General features: G+C 33.9%; 2 protein-coding genes across 7 annotated transcripts in view; both read left to right on the plus strand.

Moving 5' to 3' along the window:
* Positions 1 to 5,255, plus strand: part of LOC143253925 (uncharacterized) — a 54,217-nt gene extending 48,962 nt beyond the window's left edge. For all 6 annotated transcript variants that reach the window (XM_076508530.1, XM_076508528.1, XM_076508525.1 and 3 more), the window contains one exon: positions 56 to 5,255. In XM_076508530.1, coding sequence (XP_076364645.1) covers positions 56 to 2,680 — 2,625 coding nt within the window. In that variant the 3' untranslated portion in view covers positions 2,681 to 5,255. The remainder of the gene's footprint in view (positions 1 to 55) is intronic.
* An 8,249-nt stretch (positions 5,256 to 13,504) lies between these two features.
* The window catches only part of LOC143251752 (uncharacterized), a 55,557-nt gene continuing 41,166 nt past the window's right edge, over positions 13,505 to 27,895 (plus strand). The window contains exons 1-3 of the mRNA XM_076502997.1: positions 13,505 to 14,086; positions 15,844 to 16,053; positions 20,686 to 20,766. Of these exons, the coding sequence (XP_076359112.1) occupies positions 13,928 to 14,086; positions 15,844 to 16,053; positions 20,686 to 20,766 (450 nt within the window). The 5' untranslated portion in view covers positions 13,505 to 13,927. The remainder of the gene's footprint in view (positions 14,087 to 15,843; positions 16,054 to 20,685; positions 20,767 to 27,895) is intronic.

The raw sequence follows: 27,895 nt of genomic DNA on the forward strand, positions 1-27,895 counted from the left end.
CGTATTGGTAAGTATCTTAGGAATAAAAGCTTGAGGTGTTCTATTTTATTTGCAGGAATTCCATCAGAAGGCGCTGATGGCTCCAGAGAATTCTTTGTTTATTGCTGCAGAAGACGAAGATCAACCTTATCCAGGGAAGGTTGTCCACTATTCCTGTCGCTCCCAAAAGGTCACAGACAAAGAGGAGGTGAAGGAAGTGTCAGAACTTAAGGATGGAGAAATAATCACTGAGACCACGAAGACACACCATCACGAGGAACAGGAGGATGACGAAGTTCCAGAGGACGAAGTTGACGAAGCGGCTCTTCCAGAAGTATCAAAAGAGACAACTAGGAATATCGAGTACTATAAAGACGATGATGCGTTTGATAGTCTCAGCGAAAAAATGCGCCGAAAACGAGAAAATAATTTTTTTCGAGACCACTCTCCAAGTAGGAGAGACCCGGTGACGAAGAAAACGTTGAATCTAGATGAAGAAGAGGTGATAAGAAACAGTGAGACAAATCGATGGTTGGAAAATCATTTCGGATCTGAGAGTGAAAGTGACGTCGAGGAAATTACGAAAACAACGAAAGCTGGGGGAAATGTGATCAAAATACAAATGACTGGATCACCGCGACCTACATCGCAAGATAAGTTTCGCATTGAACATAAAGATACACGTGATTTAGAAGCCAGCAAATCTAGAAGGCGTTTCGAAGGTAATGATATCGCTTCACATTCCAGAGTTTTCCAAGATCAGCGACTTTGCGCCAATAGCATATCTGAAGTGAAAGATTGGCACTCAGAACAAAAGAGAGTTTCTTCACCACTACCAAGATCGGCATCTCCATCGAACCGACCAGAAAGTACCAGATCACCACCTGTTTCGGGAATTTCTGCTAAACAAACTGATACAGTACATCGTCAAACGGTTCCTTCGCCTTCAAAGTCACCTTCAAAAACATACTATTTAGGTGATGACAATACTTACAAAAGAAACCACACCAAACTTGAAAATATATCTTTGAAAAGACAATCTGATGGCTGGAAATCAACACCCTCCATCAGAGATGATTATTATCGTAGCGTCAAGGATGAAGAAAAACAAAAAACACACAAACAGAAGGTTGTCCGGCATGAAGATAAATCTCCAGAAAGATTTGTCCATCGTTCTCATTCTCAGAAGGACACTCCTCGGAGTTTTACAGTATATGATGGCTCTAAGACATCAAAAGAAACTTATTTTATTGGCGAGGATGCACCAGTTTCTCAGACTCTTCCAAAAGACACCAGATTCAAAGGGGAAGAGAAAAAATATCGTAAGAACTACAATACCATTGAAGTACAAATGAAGCACAAAAACCAGGCTAAAAGTGATCTGAGTGTTCAAGTTGATTTGTCTGATGAGGAAAGCAAATCATCAACGTTCCCGAGGAAACATTCAACATCCCCATTTCGAAAATCTAATGATTCCAGAAGACGATCTCCGTCTCCAGTTCGTGTATCTAATGGCTCCAGAAGAATATCACCATCAGCAGATTATATTTCTAATGATCGGACTTCAAAGAGTTTGCCGAGATTCTCTGGTAAAAAATTATCTTCTAAGGAAAAGGAGGAAAAAGTTCACACTAGTCTAAACAATTCTACATCAAAAACACCAGCCCAGACATTTTATTTCGGAGATGAAAACGATGCATATTACAAAACCACCAAGAAGAAAACGCTAGAGGGAAACCAAGATGCCAAACTTTATGGTATTGAACACAGATATTCGAACAAACAAAGTTTTAACCCAAACGACCACAGTTTTGTAAGTGATTGCAGCTCAAGTCCTAGTTATCGTGAAGGATTCTTCACCATAGAAAGAGATTCGGGGGTGACAAGAAGGCATTCTAATTTACATAGAAGTATGGGGGACTTGAGAGAGTCCTCGATGCATGACTTTGCCCGCAATGCAGATGAAACACAATGGAGTTCTAGGTCGCACAAAAAGAAGACTAAAGGACATTCTTCAGGAATCAGTAAGGTAGAAGAAGGTTCTTTCCGGAACCACAGCGATAGTTATGAAAGTAATAGTTTTTTGAATGACAAAAAGAGTTACTACAAAAATACTCACAGTAGCAACATCGACATTTCTGTCACACCAAACAAAAAACATTCTGGATCTGAAATGAAACGTCATCAATTTATGCAAAACCTCTTGGGTTCAAGTGAACGAGATCTTACGCTTTGGACGGATGAATCTGATGTTTACAAGAACAGTACCAACAGAAGACAGAGGACAAGTAGAGATATGCCTCCACCTCTGCCAAAACATTTAGATTCTTCTACACCCCCCTCAAGCCCAATACCCCATATGGTTAAAATTAACCAATCGGGAAATTATGAAACATCTTCAACCTCGTCACCTCCAGATTCTCCTTCAAGAACTTATTTCCATACTACTTCTCATCAGGTTGATGATAGTCTGTTTGCAACTCATAAGTACACACCAGATAGTAAATCGAGTGGGTATTCCTCAAGGATCAGCAGACATTCTCCAGTATCTGGCTCTTCCATCCAGTTATCATCCTTCTCTCCTTTGTCCAGTCATCTGGAGATCAAGAACGCGTCCAGTCACAAAACCAATGACCAGGCCCATTGGTCAAAAAGACACACTTCTACCACTAGTGGCGTCTCAGTGTGGGAGAACAGATAGAGTAGGTGTCAGTGGTTATCTACACAAATAACATTGAATTTCCAGAAGTCAAACAAGCAGTTTTCTGAACGTGTTTGTTTCTCTTACAAACTTTTTTTTTACCTTTTGATTTCAGATTCTTGACGCAAAATGACTATAGCACACAAAAAGTCTTAGAATAACAACACTAATAAAGAGGCGAATAAACAAACAGAAACATTACATTAACTGTTGATCCAAAGGAGTATTGTGGACATTGTGAATAATAATAATGATTTTAAACTATTTCTTGGACCAGACGTTATTCGTGATTAACTCTTAAAAATAAAATATCCATTGTCATCAACACGTATTTTCTTCAATCTAAATCCATCCTTAAAAACTCGAGTAATATGACTAAAGATAAGGGATTTGAAAAGGGGAACAAATTTACATGAGAAACAGATAACGGTATATTTATACATAATAACAAAATGAATGTCATATTTGAGTAGCAGTACTAAAATGGAACTTGAGGACTTTTTGTTTAGATTAATTTAATTTTATTTCTGTCCTTAACAGAGTCGTGGCTCAAATTTCTATGTTCACCGACATGTTAAGTCCAATCTTCCAGTACTCGCTGACGAGTATTGATGGAAAATGGGAATTAAAGACAGCCTATTAACATCTGGTTGTTTTATATATATCTGACGACTTATTTTCGAGTGATCTAAGCTTTGAGTACATAATTTTGGACGTGATAGAAGGCAGAGTGAGCATTGTTTGTAAACAAATCATTTTATGTCAATAAGTGTAATAGCAAAAATAAGGTCTTCAAATTGCATAAACTGATATTTTTTTCTTTTGTTTATGTTTTTGTAGAAACAGTGTTGTTACTTTCGAAGCTTAACAAAGCTTTTACTTGTAAAACAGTTGCTTATACTATCTATATTTTACATTTCTATATCATTCAGTGAAAATTTTATCAATTATTATTATAACAGAACGTGTATTTTCCAACTTAATAGTTCATTTTAGGTATGCGAGCGTACAAAGAAATCACATTTTATTTTCAGATCAGCTTTAGCCTGAGTATGTAATGAAATAATTCCAATCTAAGTTTTAAGCCTGCATTAGCTAGTGCATATGTAGAAATTCATGTACAATGGAATATTCATAAATTGGGTGAGTGAGGTTTTTATTATATTAGTTTGTCGTAAATTAGTTCTTCTGTTTCGCTCGACAGTACATAACTCTGTATAAACTTGTATTGTACTAATTGACGAACTTGTCCAGTTTTGTTTTTCATATACAAAATGTTACAAGAAAATCTTGTTTAGCCCTTATAAAAACAATACATGCTTACCTTTTAACTTTTTCACATATTTTTACTTTCAGGAGAGTTGAAAAATAAAACAATTTAAGATCGTACACCAATTAGGTACTAGATACGTTAAACAGCAACAAAAATGTTTAAAGAAAGGTTACCTTGTATTAAATCTTTAGTGCCATGATTAAATACAGACTTTTATTATAATTTTATGTTTAACTAATCCAAAACTAATACTGGCAATCACGTGCAAGAACTTTAAAAATCGTTCTTGAATGCTGGATTGTTTTCTTTTTATATTTCCATTTTTGAGGCGTTGCATGTATTACAAAAAGATTCATTATAAAAACACACATCTTGTTTAATAAATAAATATATATTTGATAAAAATCGATACTGTAAAATCATATTTTGTGTAGGTGTTTTATGGGTACCTTAGAAGGCAGTAACAATCCACTAATATTTAGCAGTAGATACGTTAACGTTACTTGCTGTGGGTGATGTGTATTGTAACAGTAAGTGCCATGATGTACAGAGGTTATTGTTTGTGTATTTTGTGTTTTCACTGTTTTCATTTGGGAATAGTTTTTGACTTATAAAAATATTGTATACCTTTTCCGTAGCTGGTTAGTTAGAATGAAACGTTGAAGTCCAAACTTTTGACTATATATAAATAACGATTTTATATACGTAAGTAGGTCTAGCGATTCACCTGCATAAAACGAAACTGTTTTCAAGACTTAGATCTTTTTATGTTGTTTTTAAATCATCACAGTTTAGGTTTTTGAGCAAGTCGCTTATATAAAGTACGTTTTTTCAAACATGAGTTCACCAAATTGTATCTTCAAATGTTTATTTTTGCACAAACTAACATTTGCAATTAAATAACTTTTTCGCAAGGTTGGTATAACAAAAGTACGGTGACTCGATTCTAAGCCTAATAACACTATTTTGTAGTCCTAATTATATGTTAGATTAGCAAGTTGTCACTTTTCTTGCAAGATACAGTTGTTAGCGGTGATATGCATAAAAAATTGAGTTAAAATTAAGGCTACATTAAAATTGTTCGTTACTTGTTCATTAGATGATATTTTGTGCAGATTTACTTGTAAATGATAATTTTAAAATTGTTAGCATTTTTGGAATTTGGTATGACTCCAAATTTAATTTCTTTGGTTTTGTTTCTTAAACGTGTGGATTATTTTTCCTTGGTGCTAATGATGAAAAAATAATTCAGAAACATGTGTAGAGAAATGATCCATGAATAAAATAAAAAATTCAAGTGATTTATTATTCAATGAGTTTTAAGGCGAAAAAACAAAAACACGAACATTAATTTGTCAAGAAATTCGATAAACAGATGATATACGTTGATATAAATACAGTATATATTTTATTAAGTTTCTTTTGTCATTATTACAATTCTGTGAGACACGCTTCATATTCGCAGCTAAAATAAAACCAATGCACAGCAATATTTGAAATAACTTTCAATTCTGTAGAGTAAACACGCAGAGATCAATCACATGTAACCTCCACAGCAGTGATCTCTCTAAACAGTCGATAGGCCTAAAGCCCAAATAAGAGAACAAGCTCCGAATTTTAGTTTTAAACTTCCAATCTTCGTTGAAAATACCGAATGACCGTTCGATGTTGATAAATGTTTGGTTATAATTTATCCATCTGCCATTAACGATAAAGTTCTATGAACTACAAGCATGATTAGTTATTAAAATAGTACAACCTTTTTCGACGTTTCTGTACAAGCTCACTAAACACGTTTCTGCTGCTCCCCGCTAGTACAGCGGTAAGTCTCCGGATTTACAACGCTAAAATCAGGGGTTCGATTCCCCTCGGTGGGCTGAGCAGATAGACCGAGGTGGCTTTGCTATAAGAAGAACATACAAACACACATTTCTGCTGTTTATGCGATGGTGTAAATAAAACTTGTTTTAACATTTTCGGGCCGTTAAGGAGATGAAAATAACTTGAAATTGATGTTTTATAGCATGTAAAAAAAGGGAAGAAAATGCTTGGAATTGTCATCTTCTTTTTTTACTGAAGCTACGAATTAACCTTTTCCAACTTTACTGGAGATAATGTTTTTTCTTTTCTCCTGGAGTATGCCTTACATTTTAGATTATTTTAATAAAAGATTGTTTGTTTGTAAGCGAGCACAAAGCTGCATCCCACGGTTATTGAAAACCGGTTTCTAAGTCATTAGACATGTCACTGTGCCACTGAGAGGGAGGGAGGGAAGGTATTTGATAAAGTAATATAATGTTGAAATCCGGAAAAATAATTATAATATGCATTTCATCCTTTTCTTTATTGTTGAGAACAAATCTCAGAGTACATGTAAGTGTAATGTAATAAGTCTGTAATGAGAAGTTAACATTTATGCTGTGTTATTACCCGAGATAAAAAGGCTAAGGTAAGCTTAATGTGGGTGATTAACCGACAAACTAAGCCTAACGAGATGTAGTATAATCATCAATAAAGCTAACCCTAGTAATTGTAGTTTTGTGTGTATATTAATTCATAAACAATAAGGAATAGTTTAATCTAATATTGAGCAAAATTATGTTTTAATCCGAGAGTCGATGGTTCGAATTCTCGCAACACCAAACATGCTCGCCCTTTCAGCCGTGGGGGCGTTATTATGTGATGGTCAATCCCACTATTCGTTAGTAAAAGAGTAGCCAAAGAGTTTGCGGTGGGTGGTGATGACTGCCTACCTTCCCTCTAGTCTTACACTGCAAAATTAGGAACGACTATAGCAGATATCCCTCGTGTAGCTTTGCGCGAAATTCAAAACAAACAAAACATATCATCAGTATGATTGTTTCTTTCTAATTAAGCACAAAACTACACAATGGGCTATCACGGGTATCGAAATCCGGTTTTTAGCTTTGTTAGTCTGCGGGCATCCTAGTGTGGCACTGGGGGCTATTAATGGGCATCAGCTTCCTTGTCTAAGAAATTTTCATCCAGTAGTGTTTTAAATCTGCACTTTAGATTGCGGATATTAGTAGCCAATAATAGGATATTAGCGGATGTTAGCCAATAACAGGGGTTTTACTGAAAGTTTTCCTTGTTTATAATTACTATCTAATGTATGCTGTCACGTAATTCAGTCCTATAGTTCAGATTTCTGGGGTTTAAGAAAAGCCGTATAAAGTATTTTGTATCCTACAACAAACGTTTACTTCACATTCAACTTTAGTATATCAGTAAACGTGCACAAGAGCTGGCACTGACGAAGTTAGCTAATATTTATTTTTTATCAATACTTGCAGACTAAACAAAACATGATTTAGACAAACTAAAATATTTGTTAGGTTGCAGTTTTTTATTACATTGATGTTAATTTGTCCGTTATGAGAATCAAATCAAGTATTAGGCTTAATGATTTATCATTAAAACATAGTTAGAATGCACATACCATCAAATCAAGTATGTACATTCCAACTAGGTTTTAATGATAAATATTAGGCCTAATGATTTATACAATGTATCACCAACTTTCTGAGATGAAAACCACATTTTTAAAGCATCACTATAATTTTTGCTTTTTCTTCTTCTGGTGTTTACTTAGTTGTTTATTCTATCTAGAAATCTGTTTCGTATATTTATTTATTTTTTACGTAAAGAGAAGAAATATTTACTAAGGACTAAAACTAAGTAATCAACTTGATTTTTTACAAAGGTGAGTGTGTGTTTTCTTATAGCAAAATCACATCGGGCTATCGGTTGTGTCCACCGAGGGAAATCGAACCCCTAATTTTAGGGTTGTAAATCCGAAGACTTACCGCTGTCCCAGTGGAGGATACAGAAATGAGCATTTAAACAAAGTTCTGAAATAAGGGAAATAGAGTAGTGAAATAAAATAGTAGCAGCACTGGTTTGGAGGGAGGTGTCGCTGTCTGTAATAAGAAGACAAGTTATGGGCTTAGACTACAGAAGTACCTGTACTTGTTAAAAGTATTTGATTTCACGTGTCCTAATTTCCTTACAGTTCAACGATCTGATAAACGTTTCCCTGTGTTTATTTTCATGTACCACTTGCAACTAATTTTAAAACAATATAAACTCGCTTCACATTAATCAAGTATGTTTTATTGAAGTACTCTTCTAAAGAAGGTCTGGATACAAAGAACAAGAACCATGAGTCCGTAGAGTGTTTTCATTTTTAACAATAAACGATGATGGATCAGAATAATCAGGCTTTGTTATAGGTGCTCAATCAGTGAGTAACGTTGACAACCGTTACACCCATATATGATACAAACACCTTGTATTGTTTTAGACCCTTTGAATACGTTGTGGTGTTGGTGTATTTTTATACTTTGATTATTGTCTACAATATACTAGTTGCTTAACACTAATCCTTTATTTATGGATACTCCAGTAAATCTAACATTTTTAATGTTCCAGTAAATTTCCAGTTTAACTATTTCAAAGTTCCAGTAAAATTTCAATCTAACATTTTCAATGTTCCAGTAAAATTCCAATTTAGCTATTTCAATGTTTCAGTAAAATTCCAATTTAGCTATTTCAAGGTTCCAGTAAAATTCCAATTTAGCTATTTCAATGTTCCAGTAAAATTCCAATTTAGCTATTTCAATGTTCCAGTAAAATTCCAATTTAACTATATCAATGTTCCAGTAAAGTTCCAATCTAATATTTTCAATGTTCCAGTAAAATTCCAAGTTAACTATTTCAGTACTCCAGTAAACCCCAACTCTTATAATTTTAGTTTGCAGTGAAATCCAAATTCATTATTTCAATATCCCAGTAAAATTACAAACACGACATTTCTATTACTTCAGTAAAATCTCAACCTGTTTCACTGCAGTAAAATTTAAAGCTAACATTTTACTATTAATTACAATATTTCCCCAAGGTGACTCAGCAGAAGTCTGATGGCTTATAACACTAAAAATTGTGTTTTGATACTCGTGATGTGTTCAGTACAGATAATCCATTGTGTATTTTGCGCTTAACAACAAACAAAAAGCTATTACAACATTGGAAGTATTTTTATATGTCTCATTTGTTGTTATGAACCATTTACCCAACAGTCTTCTCTCAGTGGGTTATTAGTAGGTTTAAGGACTTACATCGCTCTAGTCCGAAGTTAGATTCCTTACGACGGACACAGCAAATAAGCCCATTGAGCAGCTTTGCGTTAAAACCATAACCTGACATCATCATAAATCCGAGAACAGATAGCATGCAAATAATTCAGAAAAATGCGTTTAAGAATCCAACAGGATATGTATGGATTCAAATCATTAAGTTTAGAGTTAAAGAAACGGAAGAGTACCAGAAAAAACACACACACAAAGAGACCAAAACACGAAATCGATTCTATCTGCATTTTAGCGAAAACAAACATATATAATTTGCAGTAATAACCGTAGTAATGCACACACCACTAGATTACTTTATTTTGTTTTTAAAGCAATCTTCGACACAACGGTAGAAAACATGACTGTTTTGGTAAGTGGTGGGATATCCCATCAGATTCGCAAACCTAAAAGTGAGATGCGTGATTCCGTTGTACATGATCAAGGAATCATTTTGCTGTGACATTTTCTTTAAGTAATTATTAAGACGCTATTAAAGTGAACCACCTACATTTCGTGGTCATTCTATTTCATCATTATTTCAGTTCCTCCTATCATTGTAAAATTCATGTACTTCTCTGTTTATTTACCTGATCGTGAATGGGTCTGTCCTTCTGCTATCATCCCAGTTTGAAGGCAAGTCGGCTGATAACTGTAAGTTCATAGTTCCTATAAACAAAGTAATTCTCTTTAGGTGCTTAACAGCACCTCCTGCTTCGAAAATCCTCTCACATATTTGATGACTAGCTGTGTTTTGAGCAACTGGTGTGTCGTCGTGCTCACATTTACACTTGGTACAACTAACGGATTTTACTACTATACGTTTGCAGGTTAACTGTGAATCCGCCTTGTTTTCATCTCGATAAGGGAACACCCAGATATTCTGGTTCGTTGTCACGCGGTTTCTTGGAGAGTGTTTCATAGATAATGTTACTACAACAGTACCATGACTATTGTCTGAATTAGGGTAAAAATATCATGTAATTCTATTGACAAAAAAACAATCATAATTTATTTAAATGTTATGCGATTATAGATCCGCATACACCTCTGGAATCCTCGTAAAATAATGCATGTTTCTGTGGATTTCCTACAATTCTAGTCGTTTATCATGTTTCAACATTATCATGTCGATTATCTTTGTTTAGTTCAATACAATAGAATTCATTCTAGAAATCTACGTTAATTCAATGTATTATATTTTTTTCTTACTTTCATTTGCTGTTTAAGGAACGAGGTTGGTGGGGTTTTAGTTTTCGTTCTAGCTCGATTGCAGAGGTTGACACACAAAAAAGGATATTAAAACTTTTAACAGGAAATGTTGGACAGAAAACGCTTTAGAAAAATGTTCGCAAAGAAGGACGTCACTGAAAATTCCTAACAAGAAACAAACAAACTACATTTAAAAACAAAAACGGTACACAGTGTCACCGTTCTTGACTTTGGAAAATAATTACAGTTAGAAAAGCATCATCGGAGTTAGCATTTGATAAGCACTCGCTGAAACAAAAATATTAATTTTAAAACAGTTGGTTCAGTTGATTTCCTCACGAGTGGGTTTGATGAAATGTCTCAAGCAGAGTTATTGATTTCTGATAGGATAAATATAAAGTTGAGAAAAAAGTAAGTGAAGGCATACCGGTGACGAAATTCTCATTGTGGAGGACATCTTGTAAATAGAATAATCTGAAAGAAACGTTTGACAGAACTTCTTGTAAGTTAACAAACTCATTTTTATTTATAATTTGTAGTGTACGCTGTAGAGATTTACTCATTTTGATAATAAATTTAGAGAAGAAAAAAACACCTTTACATTCCAGGTGGTTATATGACAACTCCTATTTTAACCAAAATTTTGCCTTCATGGCTTTTTCAGGGCTAATACGTGTACTATTTTATTATTGAAAAGAATAGCCTCTTATGAGAATTAACCTCTTGTAAAAGTTCAGATGATAGTAATTTATAAACGTGGATGTAAAAATGTCCCCAATTGGCTACACTCATTCGCTCTGATATGCTGTAATGATTGATATATAATTTCCAAACAAATACTTTTCCAAACAATAAAATCCTCGTTTCGTTAAGCCAGTAACCATTACACAAATGAAACACTAAATTCATCGTTACAAAACGTTTATTGCAAACCAGATCCACAAATCGGCTTTGTTTCTGGCGTCACTTCCTGTTAAATTCGTTTCTGAAGATGGCTTCTTTCTGTGCCCTTTGTATTAGTTTCTGTATGTGTGACATGTTTTGAACTACTACTTACGGGGCCGTCATAACATTAATGATCTTCTAGTGGACCTAGGCTCCTGAGTTCATAATCTAATAATCTCCCGTCTCTTTTATTTCTGCAGTACTTGTCATTTTACCACTAGGTTGCAGTGCTGTTATACATTTACTCAAGTTCCTAACCAGCACTCAGCATTTGTATATTAAATTTTTTGGTGCTTCTGCTTTACCTGACACCTAGAGATGTCACTGGTGTCGGTCCTCTTTAGTAGAACAGTTCTAAGCTTACCAAGATATTAAGCATGCTGATTTCGTTGGGATGAACATTAAAATGGCCGCCAGAAGAAGTATTCTTATATAGTCAGTAAATTATTCCTAGGCTACTCACTAGACACCAGGACCATAGTGTCCGATAAGTAAGTTGGTGTGTGTTATCTGTATGACGTGTATATGAATAGAACGTAAGTGTACGTTTATTTAAAACAACGTTTAGACAGAAGACGCCATACTTGAAAGTCGCTGTTAAGGGAGTGAATCATTCTAGGACGTTTCAGACAACGTTTCGGGCTGCTGTACCAGTGGAAAGGTCGCTCGACTCGCAATCCCCGTAACTGGAAATGCCATTACAGCCGTAAGGGTGTTATAATGTGATGCTTAATCCCACTATTCATTGGTAAAAGAATAGTCCAAAAGTTGGCAGTGGGTGGTGCCGATTAGTTGTTTTCCCTCTAGTCTTTCACTGCTAAATTAGGGACGGCTAGTGCAGACAGCTCTCATCTAAATTTGTGTAAAATGCAAACAAATCAAGCTGCCAGTACACATCTCTGTCTTTTCCAAATCTTCCTAGACAAATATATACAGTCTTTAAAAAAGTCATTTAAACTTCCTAGACAGATATATATAGTCTTTAAAAAGAATCCTTAAAACTTCCTAGATAGATATATACAGTCTTTAAAAAAATCCTTAAAACTTCCTAGACAGATATACAGATAAAGATTTACAGTCTTTAAAAAAATCCTTAAAACTTCCTAGACAGATATATATATATATATACAGTCTTTAAAAAAAATCCTTAAAACTTCCTAGACAGATATATATATATAGTCTTTAAAAATCCTTAAAACCACCTAGACAGATATATACAGTCTTTAAAAAAATCCTTTAAACTTCCTAGACAGATATATACAGTCTTTAAAATAATCCTTAAAATTTCCTAGACAGATATATATATATACAGTCTTTAAAAAAATCCTTAAAACTTCCTAGACAGATATATATATACAGTCTTTAAAAATCCTTAAAACCACCTAGACAGATATAGACAGTCTTTAAAAAAATCCTTTAAACTTCCTAGACAGATATATACAGTCTTTAAAAAATCATTTAAGACTTCATAGACAGATATATACAGTCTTTAAAAAAATCCTTAAAACTTCCTAGACAGATATATACAGTCTTTAAAAAAATCCTTTAAAACTTCCTAGACAGATATATAGTCTTTAAAAAAGTCCTTTAAACTTCCTAGACAGATATATACAGTCTTTAAAAAATCCTTTAAAACTTCCTAGACAGATATATACAGTCTTTAAAAAAATCCTTAAAACTTCCTAGACAGATATATACAGTCTTTAAAAAAATCCTTAAAATTTCCTAGATATATATACAGTCTTTAAAAAAATCCTTAAAACTTCCTAGACAGATATATACAGTCTTTAAAAAATCCTTAAAACTTCCTAGACAGATATATACAGTCTTTAAAAAAATCCTTAAAATTTTCTAGATATATATACAGTCTTTAAAAAAATCCTTAAAACTTCCTAGACAGATATATACAGTCTTTAAAAAAATCCTTAAAACTTCTTAGACAGATATATGCAGTCTTTAAAAAAATCCTTAAAACTTCCTAGAGAGATATACAGTGTCTAAAAATCTTTTAATAAACTTCATAGACAGATATATATATATATATACAGTCTTCAAAAATCATTTAAAACTTCCTAGATAAATATATAATCTTAAAAAGTCCTTAAAACATCCTTGACAAATATATATAGTCTTAAAAAAATCTTTTCCTATGATTCTGTGTATTGTTCAATAAGCTTATTCCTATTAATAGTAGAAATCTTTTTTCATCAAAGTCACTCGCCAGGAGGCAGGATGTAATCACTTTCCGGTTATCTACCAGAATTGTGTCATTTCGTTTAAATTTTCTCAACATTCGCCGCCAAAAGAAGACCACTAGTTTATATCCAAGCTGACCTCCTGGGGTAACAGAGAGGCCTGCACATTCAGTAAATACTGAAGATCCATGAAAGCACGAGAAAGAAAAAAAAGGCACGAGAAATAGTATCAGTACAAGAGGATCGCCACGTGCCCAAGGTCGTATTCAAACACCTTGACACGGTATACAATCATGATGTTTCAGTGCATGCGCGAGTCTAGCTTCCCCGTGTACCTGAGAACGCCACCGAAATCAGCCAGATAGCCCGAACGAAACTAAGCGTTAGGCACGAATCAAACCTTCTCAGTTCAAATCGGCACGAGCACCCCCTCCGTGCCGCGGTGAACGACGGACAAAGCCAGATAACAGCTGGGATGTTGCGGGGAAGAGAGGATAAAAATCTGCCGACCCATCAACACCAAGTTGAAGAAACAAAAAATATAGAGCCACGGACTGGCCACGTCGTTCACCGGCGGACGGAGCGAACGGCACGTGCGGAGCCAGGAGCTATTGGAGGCCACCATTACCACCACGTAAGCTTTATTGCATAAAACCTATTTGACTTAATTTCTTTATTAAGTACATTATCATTTCTGTGTTGGCAAAAGTTGATATCGCCTTTAAAGCGGTACAGAGCCTATTACATCATAGACAAGTCCACCTGTAGAAGGTATAGGGTTTCTTTACATGTAATATTCCCAACTTTAGCATATTTCACGTTCCTTAAAGATGTTGGCCTATAAGGCAAACAGAACATTCGTAACTAAACAATTTAATTATCTGCATAGTGCACGTGAGACAACTACATTCTACATTTACCTCACACAATAACTTTAAAAAAACTTAAAATGACCTTACATGTTTCGTTAGTTTCCGATGTCATCATCATCTTAAACTTCATCCTTATCTATACTGGTTGCCATGGCGAAAGCATTTATCCTCCAGTGTCAAATGAATGGAGTTAAGAAGTCTTAGGTTATTTTTCGGGTAACTTTATGTAAATAAACGAGGGGCTTTCCCAATTGGTCCAGATTTTTTTTCCATAAGTTTGAACAATACCGATTTCCCGTAACAGAATTTTGGATCGGGCGTAGCTGAAAACTCGTGCGCCCTGACTGTGTATCCGGCAAATCACTGCCCTCGTCCCGTTGCCACATAAATTCGCTCGTTACTGTGGACTGTGGGTGTATTACAAGAATAGCCGACGAAGTTCTCTATTTTATTAGACGAGACAACTAAATTGTTGTGATACTAGAATCATTTATAAACCATTAAGATGTAGTTGATATACCCTGTTAAAACTGATGTAGCTGATGTACCCTGTTAAAACTGATGTAGCTGAAGTATCTTGTTAAACTGATGTATATGATGTACTCTGTTAAAACTGATGTATATGATGTACCCTGTTAAAACTGATGTAGCTGAAGTATCCTGTTAAACTGATGTATATGATGTACCCTGTTAAAACTGATGTAGATGATGTACCCTGTTAAAACTGATGTAGCTGAAGTATCCTGTTAAAACTGATGTAGCTGAAGTATCTTGTTAAACTGATGTATATGATGTACTCTGTTAAAACTGATGTAGATGATGTACCCTGTTAAAACTGATGTAGCTGAAGTATCCTGTTAAACTGATGTATATGATGTACTCTGTTAAAACTGATGTAGATGATGTACCCTGTTAAAACTGATGTAGCTGAAGTATCTTGTTAAACTGATGTATATGATGTACCCTGTTAAAACTGATGTAGATGATGTACCCTGTAAAAACTGATGTAGCTGAAGTATCCTGTGAAATCCGATGTAGATAATGTACCTTGCAAAAACTGATGTGGATAATGTACTTTGTAAAAAAACCGGTATAATTACTGAACCCTATTAAAACCAATGTAACTGATATACCCTGCAGAAATAAACACAGTCATGGTTGGACAGTTAAAAATGAGCAACATCATCGTCGCGAGATGTAGTCGTTTCATCATCTTCTTCCTCTATAATCAACCTGTGTGCTGATAAGTTTTAGTTCTCGTTTTTAAACAGTGTTGAGATTTTTTTAAGTTAAATTTTTGGTAAGACTACAACAACATTGGTCAAATGGATTAAGGTACAGATAAACTTATGTAAAAATGGATGATGGATAGATAGGTGTTTGATTGATGAGTGAATAGATTAAGAGATCATCAGAACAAGATATATAGAGAGGAAGGTGACTTGCATGGGTGGACAAATAAATGAATCCGTTAAAACTCGGGTGTGTATAAACTAACGTATTAATTAATTTTATTCAGTATACAGATAGCATCAGTAGTCGTGGATCGTCCCAATCTCGTTCCCAGCGCAGACAAGTTGATCTGTGGTCATCGAGCACGCCTGGTAACGAGGCTCTTCAGATATGTGAGCACCAGGAAACATCGTCTCGATCAATAGGGCAAAATGGGTTGCATGTGCTGAGTTCCAGGGTCTCATCAACCCACAATAAACGCACCCACGTGTTTCAGGTGAATATAAGTTCAGTTTCGTTCCGTGTGTTGACTTGGTGAACTGGTTAAAGTTACGTTAGATTACTGCTGAATCACTTTATTAGACATTCAGAATCCAATTCTTGTACCCCTTTCAGAAACAAAATAAAAATGCATTATTTCATTACAGAACGATGTTTAATAGCTCTTCGCTGTCTAAAACGTTTATCGTTTCTTAAAGTAACTATTACACAAGTATACTTACTGTGAAGGTCACATTTGGAAGCAGATGTAACAAAAACTGATTTAGTGCACGGAAAACTTTATATTTAATAAATGTGGGTTACCACACTGAACATTTATTACATAATAATATTACATAATCCGTTTGATGAAGGAAACGAATTTGTTAAACAAGCTGTGTTTCTACAATACTGAGGACGTAAATAATATACAAACACAACAGACTTATATGTCCAATGCATCATCAAGAAACGCCCATCTCTCGTATCACAACTTTTCTCCACATCGTGTTAAAGAACAACCTTCCCAATAACTAAGACGTTTTCTCCTCTTTCCTCTCCTAAGCTATTACTCTTACAGTGAATTAATATTGTCATTTTTCAGATTTTCTTTTGTTCCAGTTCTAAGATAACAAGCGTGGCCTCGTTTTTTTCCTAAGTCACGTTGAATATGTATACAAATATGTACTTGGTGGATGTTTCACTAGAAACACTTTGGTCAACCGAGTGGACATTTATATGCAGTCTTTATATGCTGACATCAGCGAAGTTGAAGAACAGGTTCTTGTGCTGGTGGACTCGTCCACCCAGTTTGGGCAACAGGTTTAGATTTATGAGAGATAGGTCGTCGTCTTCCGCATTAAGAGGTCACTCAGTTTTTGTAGATTTTATTTAGGCCAAGCAAACGGGAACTTCAAATAAGGAAACGTTCTCTTACTTGCTGTTTTCTTGTGCCAGTCCTTTACTTTGTTATCTGATCTAGTTTATTCTATCCTTTTCCTTCGCTATTTTGTTTCAATTATTTGTTATTTCTACAGTTGTTACTACTGTACAATATCCATAATCATGTTCATTTGACTTTTCATCTCATTTATTGTTTTCCTCCTGTTCTTTTTGCTAATTTCTCAATTTTTAGTTGGTGTTTATTATAGTAACTCCCTTTTCGGGGCCTATTTTTTGTTATTTTCTTTTATACAAAATATGCTTATCTATTCTGTTTCCCTCTTTGCCATCTAGTAACTCGTTCTTTCGATAAACGTTTTTAACAGTTCTTTTCTTTAATTTCTCAATTTTTAGTTGGTGTTTATTATAGTAACTCCCTTTTCGGGGCCTATTTTTGATTATTTTCCATTATACAAAATATGTATGTTAACCTATTCCGTTTCCCTCTCTGCCTTATAGTAACTCGTTCTTTTGATTAATGTTTTTAACTGTTCTTTTCTTTAATTTTTTAAATGTCACATTTTAGGGCATTTTCGAACAACGTGCGATAAATGGCCTAAAACTTTAAATTATTACAAAAAAGCAGAGCGGTAAAAAAAGAAATCCAATTTAAGTTTAAATGTTGTCGTTACTATTTTTTTGCTATTTCAAGTATGGGCAACAAAGTGAAATAGCGAAACGTTCACTAAGTTTTCAAGTATATACTACTCCACCTTACTTCCAGTTTTGGATGGATATCTTGAAATGCATTAATGAACTTTTGTGATGACAAAAAAAAGAAAAGAAATTCGCATGGGAATCTGGAATTTGAAAATAAATAAACAGATATGTAACGTCCCTGAAGGACACCTAACCTGAAAGATAAATGGTGCTCTTGAGGAACGTTAGTCTTTGGAGACAAAGGGGAGATCTTGAAAGACCCTAAATTCGAAGGCAAACCTATTATTGGAGGACACCATACTTTGAGATAAAGGATATACTTGAATGACCCTAGACTTCAATGAAAGAAGATATTCTTGTAGGACACTGAAAATTTGAAGATAAAGTGATATCTTTAAAGACCCCTAGGTTTGAAGATAAAGAATCTTCTCCGAGGGTACCGTACTATGAAGAAAAAGAATCTTCTCCGAGGGTACCGTACTATGAAGAAAAAGGATATCGGATGGATTCTATCTAGATTTTAAATAAAGGGGACATTCGTAAGGACGTTGGAATTTGAAAATAAAGGACATTCTTGAAGGATCCTAGATTTCAAAAGTATGGAAAAATGTACCACGAAGATAATTAAACTTTGAAAACGGTATAAAACTTGTTTGAAGGGATAATATACTTTGAAAATAGAATTACAGGAGAAAAGCTTGTCCTTGAGGGACGTTAACTTTCAAAAGGTAATAAACGAGCCCTTGAGAAACTTTTAAAATTAGAACAAATGTCTCATTAACATTAAACAGATTTTTTATCAAAACCAGTGCCAGAAAGAACATACACACACATTTTGTGTCATAACAAATACTTGAAACAGTGACAAGCTTTTCTACTATAACCATACGGCCTAGAAAAGAATTTTGGCTTCGTTCCTAAAGATAAATGTAGTTTTTATTTTTCTAGGATTCGACCTATTAAAACAAACAAACAAAAAACTTATGTTCTGCATCAAAACTTGAAATTGTATGTTTGTTTAGTGTTAAACACAAAACTAAGTATGATATTGAACTGTTTGTACTGTACTCACCACGGGTATGGAAACTCGAATCTTAGCGTATGAGCCCTTAAGCTCAATGCTGAGTTACTTGAGTGTAATTGAAATAGAAACTTTTTAGTTCCAGAATTAATCTTTAAACGTAAAATCAGTGAAGGTTGGGCAAGGAGATGAACTTTAAAATTTGTCTTTAGTTACAACTTTCCAATCCTTATAACATAGCTAATGTTTGTCTATAGTTACGTTTTACCACTCCTTATAAAGTAACTAATGTTTGTCTCTAGTTACATTTTATTATTTCTTATAACGTAGCCAATGTTTGTCTCCAGTTATATTTTACCATTCCTTATAACTTAGCTAATGTTTGCTTCTATGTTCATTTTATCATTTCTTACAATATAGCCAATGTTGGTCTCTGATTACGCTTTACCACTTTTTATAACACAACTAATGTTTGTTTCTGGTTACATTTAATCATTCCTAATAACGTATATCATTGTTTCCTCTCTTTCTTATCAGCATAATTATTGATTATTTGTCTTTTTAACAACAATAAAATATTCTACAATAGTTATTGTTTATTTTTCTCTTCATATCGTCACTGTATCTTTATGTGTATAAAAATGATGGTCAAATCGTAACTGTTTGGTCAGATTATTCCCAGAGTTAGCAGTGGGTGATGTGAAGTACTATGTTTCCTGTTCTTCATAATTAGGGGCTGTGAACTAGTGCAGCTCGAAGTGTCGTTCAGAGTTTGCACTATTAACAACAGCTATCATTTCGTCTGTCTAAACCTTCTCTTAAACACCGTTGTTGTTTTTTACTTATTTCTATTTTCTCAGTAAAATAGTTGTTGATTTTTTCCTTAGTGCTGTAATTTCCGTTTCTTTGTTTTTATCGTCACTGCTCCACTGGTATGTTTATGTTTCACTAGCAGAGTATTTGGCGTTGTCCGGATGAAAGTTACCTTAAATATTCTGAGTTATTTTGATTAAATCAACCATATTAATTTCGATTTACCTAGCAAAATCTCTGAATTAAGATCAATGAAAATAACAATGTCCGAAAAAAACAACCTAAAAATTTGCTAAAGCTATTTTGATTGAAGCAAAACCGGGTACGCCGCATGAGTTCTTGCTTGTACCTTGCATGACTTTTAAAGATTCCAAAACTAAATTTCATACCTTTGGAGATCCTTATTTCCGCTGTGTGGTCGAGTGTCACTTGCAACGTATTCTGATTTTGTTATCGTTCCATTTAAAGAGGAATTGATTTATTATCTTCTAGTTGCAACACAACATAAAACGTAAATGAAAAATTGTCGATTTCAGACATTTTTGTAAAGTCATCGTATAGCTGGTTCTTGCGAGTACACGCAAGCAAACCAAAAGATTTGGTTGAAACAAAGTTGATTAGTTGAGGGAGTGTAAACCACGTTTAAGAGAAAAAACACAACAGCCATTTTCAGTTAAGAGGAGTTAGAGAGTAGGTATGTACGTGTAGAAGAAAGAGAGAAAGAAGAAGCAGCAAAGCAAATGAAAACTACATGAAGTTTTCGAACAGTTTTGATAATGGATAGAATGATTAGGAAAAGTCCTCACACAGAGAAGAAAAAACGTAAATAATAGCTCTTCTGATAACACATTAATCCGACCTTTTCAATTTGAGACCAATTAGTGTTTCTGTTTGGCAAAAATTGCTATATTGGTCACTTTGACCTAAATTTGCGGCCATATAGAGTATGTTACTTCCTTTACAAAATCGTATCTGTATCTTGAGTTTTGAGTTTATAGCTTAAAAGATATGGCCGTGAATAAGGAACAGAGAAAGACATTTGCGCTTTGCGCTGGTATGGATTTTGAGGAAAATATTAAACTTTAAGTTTTTGATTACAAACAAACAACTCGTTGGTAATTTTCTATCTCTATATTAAACTTAGAGTTGCTCTGTCTTGTTCTTACTGAAAATGACCACATCTTCGACAATAACTTTTACTTTTATTGTCAGGGCACCTCACCACTGGACAGGTTACTCTCAGGAGATCACGTGATTAATACTTCCACACACTTCGATAGGCATAGATGGGAGGTAAGGCTTGACTTACACATATGATTTAATGTAGTTTATAGATTAAAAAGATTAAAGCGTGAGGCAAGATGAACATTGATGCTGCCTGTTTGTTTAAGTAATTACAAAATTGTCACAATTTCAACTCTATCATCTTAAAATGATAATTGTAGTGGAGTGGTACCTCGTAAAGGTGACTCTTTAAAGACGTTCGTTGAACCAATTGAAATCTTTTTAGTTTTTCTATTTATCTTAAACATTGAAATTATGCGTATTTTACTTTAGAATAAAATATTTTCTGTTTAACTTAATTTTATAAAAAACATAACTTATTTTAAGGGACTATCAGTAATAAATGAATGACTGACGTACATTTTTATTTTTCGGTCACAAATAAGTTTGTCTTTTTTAAAGCAATATTTATATAATATCAGTCTTTGTTAATATTGTACTTCGCTCACTTTATTGTGAATTGTATCTTAACAACAAGAAATTAAGTTATATTCAGTCGGGCCCGGCATGGCCAGGTGGTAAAGGCACTCGACTTTACATTATCTGAGCGTCATGGGTTCGAATCTCAGTCCCACCAAACATGCTAGTCCTTTCAGCCGTAGGGGAATTATAATGTTTCGGTCAATCCCACTATTCATTGGTAAAAGAGTAGCCCAAGAGTTGGCGGTGGATGGTGATGACAAGTTCCCTTTCCTCTAATCTATCACTTCAAAATTAGGGGCAGCTAACTCAGCTAGCCCTCGTGTAGCTTTCCGCGAAATTTAAAACAAACAATTCTATTCAATCTGTCTTTGGTTTTTGAAAATATAACATTAACTCAGTTTAAATATTTTGTTCATTTCCAATTCTAAAGCAGGTGTGTATGTGTGTGTGTTTATTGTATTTCATGAGGAAAAGAACCTCATACCAACTGTGAAGCATGGGGGTGGAAGTGTCATGGTTTGGGGCTGCTTTGCTGCAGCAGGACCTGGAAAGCTCACAATCATAGAATCCACCATGAATTCTACTGTGTATCAGAGGGTGCTTGAGGATCATGTGAGACCATGTGTACGAAAATTAAAGCGGAAGCGGAACTGGACCCTGCAACACGACAATGACTCAAAACATACCAGTAAATCCACCAAAGACTGGCTGAAAACTAAGAAATGGAGAGTCCTGGAATGGCCTAGTCAAAGCCCAGATCTTAATCCCATTGAGATGCTGTGGGGTGACTTGAAACGGGCTGTACATGCAAGAAATCCCTCAAACATCTCACAGCTGAAATAATTCTGCATTGAGGAGTGGGGAAACTTTCTTTAGACCGATGTCAGAGACTGGTAAATCGCTACAAGAAGCGTCTCAGTGCAGTTATTTCAGCCAAAGGGGGTAACACTAGCTATTAGGGGGTAGGGTGTTCTAACTTTTTCCTCAGAATATGCATTTGTGTAGAATTACATTTACAGAAGATTTTGAAAAGTGTTTTCTTCAGCTTTAATTGTTCAGTTATATTCCTATAATCTCTCAGTATTGCTGAAATTGAGATTAAATATCTATATATCCAAAAATGTTACAAAAGTACACAGGCTTTCATAGGGTGTCCTAACTTTTTCACATGACTGTATTCAGTTCCTTAATACTCGTGGGGAACTTAGCATCCGTTCAATTTCTTTATTACTCAGGGGAAATTTAACATCTGTCCAATTCTTTTATCACTCTGGGGGAACTTAGCTTCTTTCCCCGTATTCTAATTTCATGTCGTGTACCATTTGTTCAATTTCTTTTACATTCCATTAGGAAAGAACAGACCAGAGATGATAGGGAATGGAGTTATAAACTCTTAACAACATTTTGATGAATCAAAAACAATTCCCGTGTGAATTAGTTCCACTCTAAAGATGAGCCGCATGCATTTGTGGGTGAAAAAAAACAAACAAAAGAAACTTTTGGCAGCATAAAACAAGCGAATCAAATCATTTTAATACCAAACTTCCTACTATGTGTATGTATATATATAAGCATACCTAATTGTTTTGACAGGTGTATACCATGACTTTGTGTTGGAAATGAATATCACGTGCAGGTGTGGTAACATCACGTGAACACAACAATAACCTACAATGGAATCCGCTAGGCTTGAAAGTAGAGTGAGAAAATTGTTAAAACGTGAAGCACGTGTTTTCTGAAAAATAATTACTGTTCTTGGTGTGTCTGTAACTTATTGGTTTCCAAGGGCTCCACCCTACATACATTTCTTTCACCAGTACTTACCTTACACTGTTATTACAACACTAAGGAAAGGCGGTACGATATAAAAGGTTAATATTTTGTCGTTTGTAGGTCAGGACCTAGAATATTTTAATTTTTGTAAATGAATAAAAACATTACATCCACCAATACTTGTACATTCCTTCAGTCACGACATTTGTTACCTAAAAAAACAACAACGACAATAAAAAAAAACATTTTATAAAACTATTCGAATTTGTAAGGTTATTAACCAATGGATGGCACCGTTTCCTACTCAGACAAGTTTAATAGTATATTACGTACTGGTTGTAATTGTATCCTTTTGTCAATTAAACCAAGTGTTGTACAGTAATATTTGTACTTCCTTGTATATGTAAGATTATTAATTTTGTAGAAATTTTTCGGTCATCTTTAACCGAAAAAACACAAAATTCAGTTTCATATCATGAGTTCGTCTTATACGATCATTTTTAACACCCTGCATTAGTACTTGGATCACGAGAATAAATCTATCCGTGTACTTATTTTTAAATCTCCATTAGTAACAGAAAACTATGCAATGGATCGAATGTTTATGTTGCTGATTAAGGGTTTTCATAAGACCTAAACCAAATGTTTCAAATATTCTTTTTATATTTCTGACTGTTCTCCATTTTCTTTCTCTGTTTTTTTTACTTATCTAATTACCAAAAAACATAATGAAACAATCTTGCATATTGATTTAAAATTGAAAACAACTTTACCAAAATAACGTGTACCAGTAAAAGAATATAACGAGTCGCCATCTATATTTTGGTTTTGTATACACGACTCTAACCATGATAGAAGAGTATATAATCCCAAGAAACTTTTAATTTTTTGAACACGTTAAATATTGCACAGATATTTTATATGTTTGTTTGTAGTTAAGCACAAAGCTGCACAATGGCCAACCATGGGTATCGAAACTCGGTTTCAGGTATTGTAAGTCCGCAGACATACCGCTCTGCCACTGGAGGGGGACACAGATATTGTTTTCTGACCTTGTACCGCCAGGAGGTTTGAGCGCTCGATTTGCAATCTGTTCTCCCTTTCGGCCATGAGGTCGTTATAAATGTCGGTCAATTCCACAATTCGTTAGTAAAGGAGCAGCTCAAGAGTTGATGGTGATGACCAGCTACCTTCCCTCTAGTTTTACACTACTAAATTAGAGACGGTTAGCACAGATAGCCTTTCTGTAGCTTTGCAGGAAATTCAAAACAAACAAACTAATACTTAGATTCGAAAGAGTTGTAGTGTGAGATCATATTATAGTTGCAATGAAAAAGAAAAATGGTAAAAAAATTTGGGTTTTAACCAAATAGAAAATTTTACATGTTTCAAATTTCTCTGTTGATATTGGTAAAGTAACTATTGCAAACATATAATAAACGCAACCCCTTCCCCCCTGAAACAGTTTTGGTTTTCGTAAGAAACTGCTTTTGTAAGTTGATTAAAAATTTTCCTTCCACTGGCTCAGTGGTATGTCAGAAATCATAAACTAAGATTCGGGGTTTGATATCTCTGGTGTTCATAACATAGTGATCCCATTCTGTAGCAACAAACAAACACACTTATTTTATTACATTACTGTTACGATTTGAGACAATATTTATTCGGTTTACACGAATAAACCTTTGAATGGACCACGAACTTATACAATGTTTTAAACTAATATTTTCAAATGTCAGGAGGATATTTTATTTTAATTCATGAGCATCTGTAATATTATGTACGTATGCATGTTTGGGCGTGCATACACGGAACAGGCCTAAAAATCTAACTCGACGAAAAACTGTTTCTTTCTTTAATGATTTAATCTGTTTTGTTTTCTGCTTTTAATAATTTAAAGTGTTTGTTTTTCTATTTTTAATAATTTAACCTGTGTTGTTTTCTACTTGTTATAATTTGACCTGTTTTGTTTTCTATTTTTAATAATTTAACCTGTGCTGTTTTTCTATTTTTAACAATTTAACCTGTTTGTTTTTCTATTTTTAACAATTTAACCTGTTTGTTTTTCTATTTCTAATATGTTAACTTGTTTCTTTTTCTATTTCTAATAATTTAACCTGTTTGTTTTTCTATTTCTAATAATTTAATTTGTTTCTTTTTCTATTTCTAATAATTTAATTTGTTTCTTTTTCTATTTCTAATAATTTAATTTGTTTCTTTTTCTATTTCTAATAATTTAACCTGTTTGTTTTTCTATTTTTAACAATTTAACCTGTTTGTTTTTCTATTTTTAACAATTTAACCTGTTACTATTTTTAACAATTTAACCTGTTTGTTTTTCTATTTCTAATAATTTAACCTGTTTTGTTTTTCTATTTCTAATAATTTAACCTGTTTGTTTTTCTATTTCTAATAATTTAATTTGTTTCTTTTTCTATTTCTAATAATTTAATTTGTTTTTTTTCTATTTCTAATAATTTAACCTGTTTGTTTTTCTTTTTTTAACAATTTAACCTGTTTGTTTTTCTATTTTTAACAATTTAACCTGTTTGTTTTTCTATTTTTAACAATTTAACTTGTTACTATTTTTAACAATTTAACCTGTTTGTTTTTCTATTTCTAATAATTTAACCTGTTTTGTTTTTCTATTTCTAATAATTTAATTTGTTTGTTTTCTATTTCTAATAATTTAACCTGTTTTGTTTTTCTATTTTTAATAATTTAATTTGTTTGTTTTCTATTTCTAATAATTTAACCTGTTTTGTTTATTTTTAATAATACTAAGTTCCAAATATTCTCACCAAACTTTATTATTTCACAAGTTCACCTGGTGGGAGGTTCAGTTTTTACCTTCTAAACGTTCTTGTACTTAGCTCAACACGATAGAACGTAAAGGTCTTTCTTTTCCATAACAGAATGGCTGTTTAAACAATTAACCAATCAGAGGTTTCAACGAGGAAATAGTCTTGACCCTTGTACCTGAAACGCATCGGTTTAGTGAATACGTTATGGGAGGGTTCATCACTTGGCTCAGAGCCAATTTTTTGTTTACAGGCACAGTTAGTGATTGGAATGTAGATTTCGACAAGGAACAGGTAATGTTACATGTGAGTTGCGAAATCAAAATTATGTTTGTGAACCGAGGGGTTTCAGAACGTACAAAATAATAATTTAGTTAGTTATGAAGCTGTACAATAAACGAAGCAGCATCAGTTAGTACAAACCACAACTAGTTTCTGTATCTATATGAATATAATAGTACTGTTGGTTGTATGTCCAGTACAAACCACAACTAGTTTTTGTATCTATATAAATGTAATAGTACTGTTGGTTGTATGTCCAGTACAAACCAAAACTAGTTTTTGTATCTATATAAATACAACAGCACTGTTGGTTGTATGGTTAGTACAAATTCCAACTAGTTTTGGTATCTATATAAATACAATAGTACTATTGGTTGTATTTATGTCCAGTACAAACCACAACTAATTTTTTGTATCTATATAAATATAATAGTACTGTCTGTTGTATGTTAATGTAACACTTTACTGGATAGAGGTTCATTAGTCCTATGAGAAGATATATACACATTTCTAGTTTTACTGTTTGTGTAGATGTTTTTCACCATTATTTCTTGATGGATCTTTACCAAATTTGACCTGAAGATTTCTTGGGTTCGTGTGGAGATACATGACAAGTTGTAGTTTCACATTTTGTTTTTTGCAGTTTTTATGTGTTTTTTTCTTTACAATTATATGCAAGGGAAGCAACTTTTTCGTGTCCTAATAACCTTTCAATTATTATAAGTTTACATAACTTCGTTCAGGGGACGGATACAGCGGATAGTTTACAATACATTTTGTAATTTTAGGTTTGATTTAAATTAGGTTACTTCTAACATCGCGTAATCATCTCTCTAAGAAAATAAAACGAACAAAATATAGTTATGTTATTGATGTGGTCCTCTATTTATTTACACAAGAACTTTCTTTCACATAATTTTTTATTAAAATTTCACTTTCGCTTCAATTATTTATCGCTATTAATTCTGTCAACCCCCGCTAATACAGCGGTAAGTCTCCGGATTTACAACGCTAAAATCAGGGTTCGATTCCCCGCGGTGGGCTCTGTAGATAGCCCGATGTGGCTTTGCTATAAGAAAACAATAATTTTGTGATCAATGGGCGGGGAAACCTACGGCATTTTCTTTTCAACATGGCGGACATATCACCTTGATTGATTGATTTTATAAGAGGAAGTTTAAGGTATAAATTCGTACAAACAACATTCCCTTAGAATCTGTTGTGTCATATGTACACTAAACCAACTAGCGTTATTTATTTGACAGATAAGATTTATCGACATCGAATAATGAATGACTCACAATAAGAAGCACAAGTATTTTCCAGTAATAAACCCGCTGCTGTTAACGTCTGACGTATAATTTATTCACTTAATTATAGCTTATCTCACGATCACTAACTTTTCGTTATTATTAAAATGGTATTAACAAAAACTCTGAAGTGAAAATAAAACTACAAATACATTATGGGCCGAATGACTTTTTTTTTGTTATGGATCATTCGAAAACTTTAAATTCGCTGATTTTTTCTTAATTTAATAAAAAACGAAAGGATCTATTTCTTGAATAATGCTTTATACGGGCCACGTGCTACGTTCACTAATAGGCCTGACTGTTTTGTTTTTGGAATTTCGCACAAAGCTACTCGAGGGCTATCTGTGCTAGCCGAATAGTGGGATTGACCGTCGCATTATAACGCCCCCACGGCTGGGAGGGCGAGCATGTTTGGCACGCCTCGGGCGCGAACCCGCGACCCTCAGATTACGAAGCGCACGCCTTAACGCGCTAGGCCATGCCAGGCCCAGGCCTGACTGACTTCACAAACAGTGTTTCAAAAGAAATTCCGAAAGTACGCTGAAT

Source organism: Tachypleus tridentatus, chromosome 6 (genome assembly GCF_004210375.1).
Source record: "Tachypleus tridentatus isolate NWPU-2018 chromosome 6, ASM421037v1, whole genome shotgun sequence".
Lineage (NCBI taxonomy): Eukaryota > Metazoa > Arthropoda > Merostomata > Xiphosura > Limulidae > Tachypleus > Tachypleus tridentatus.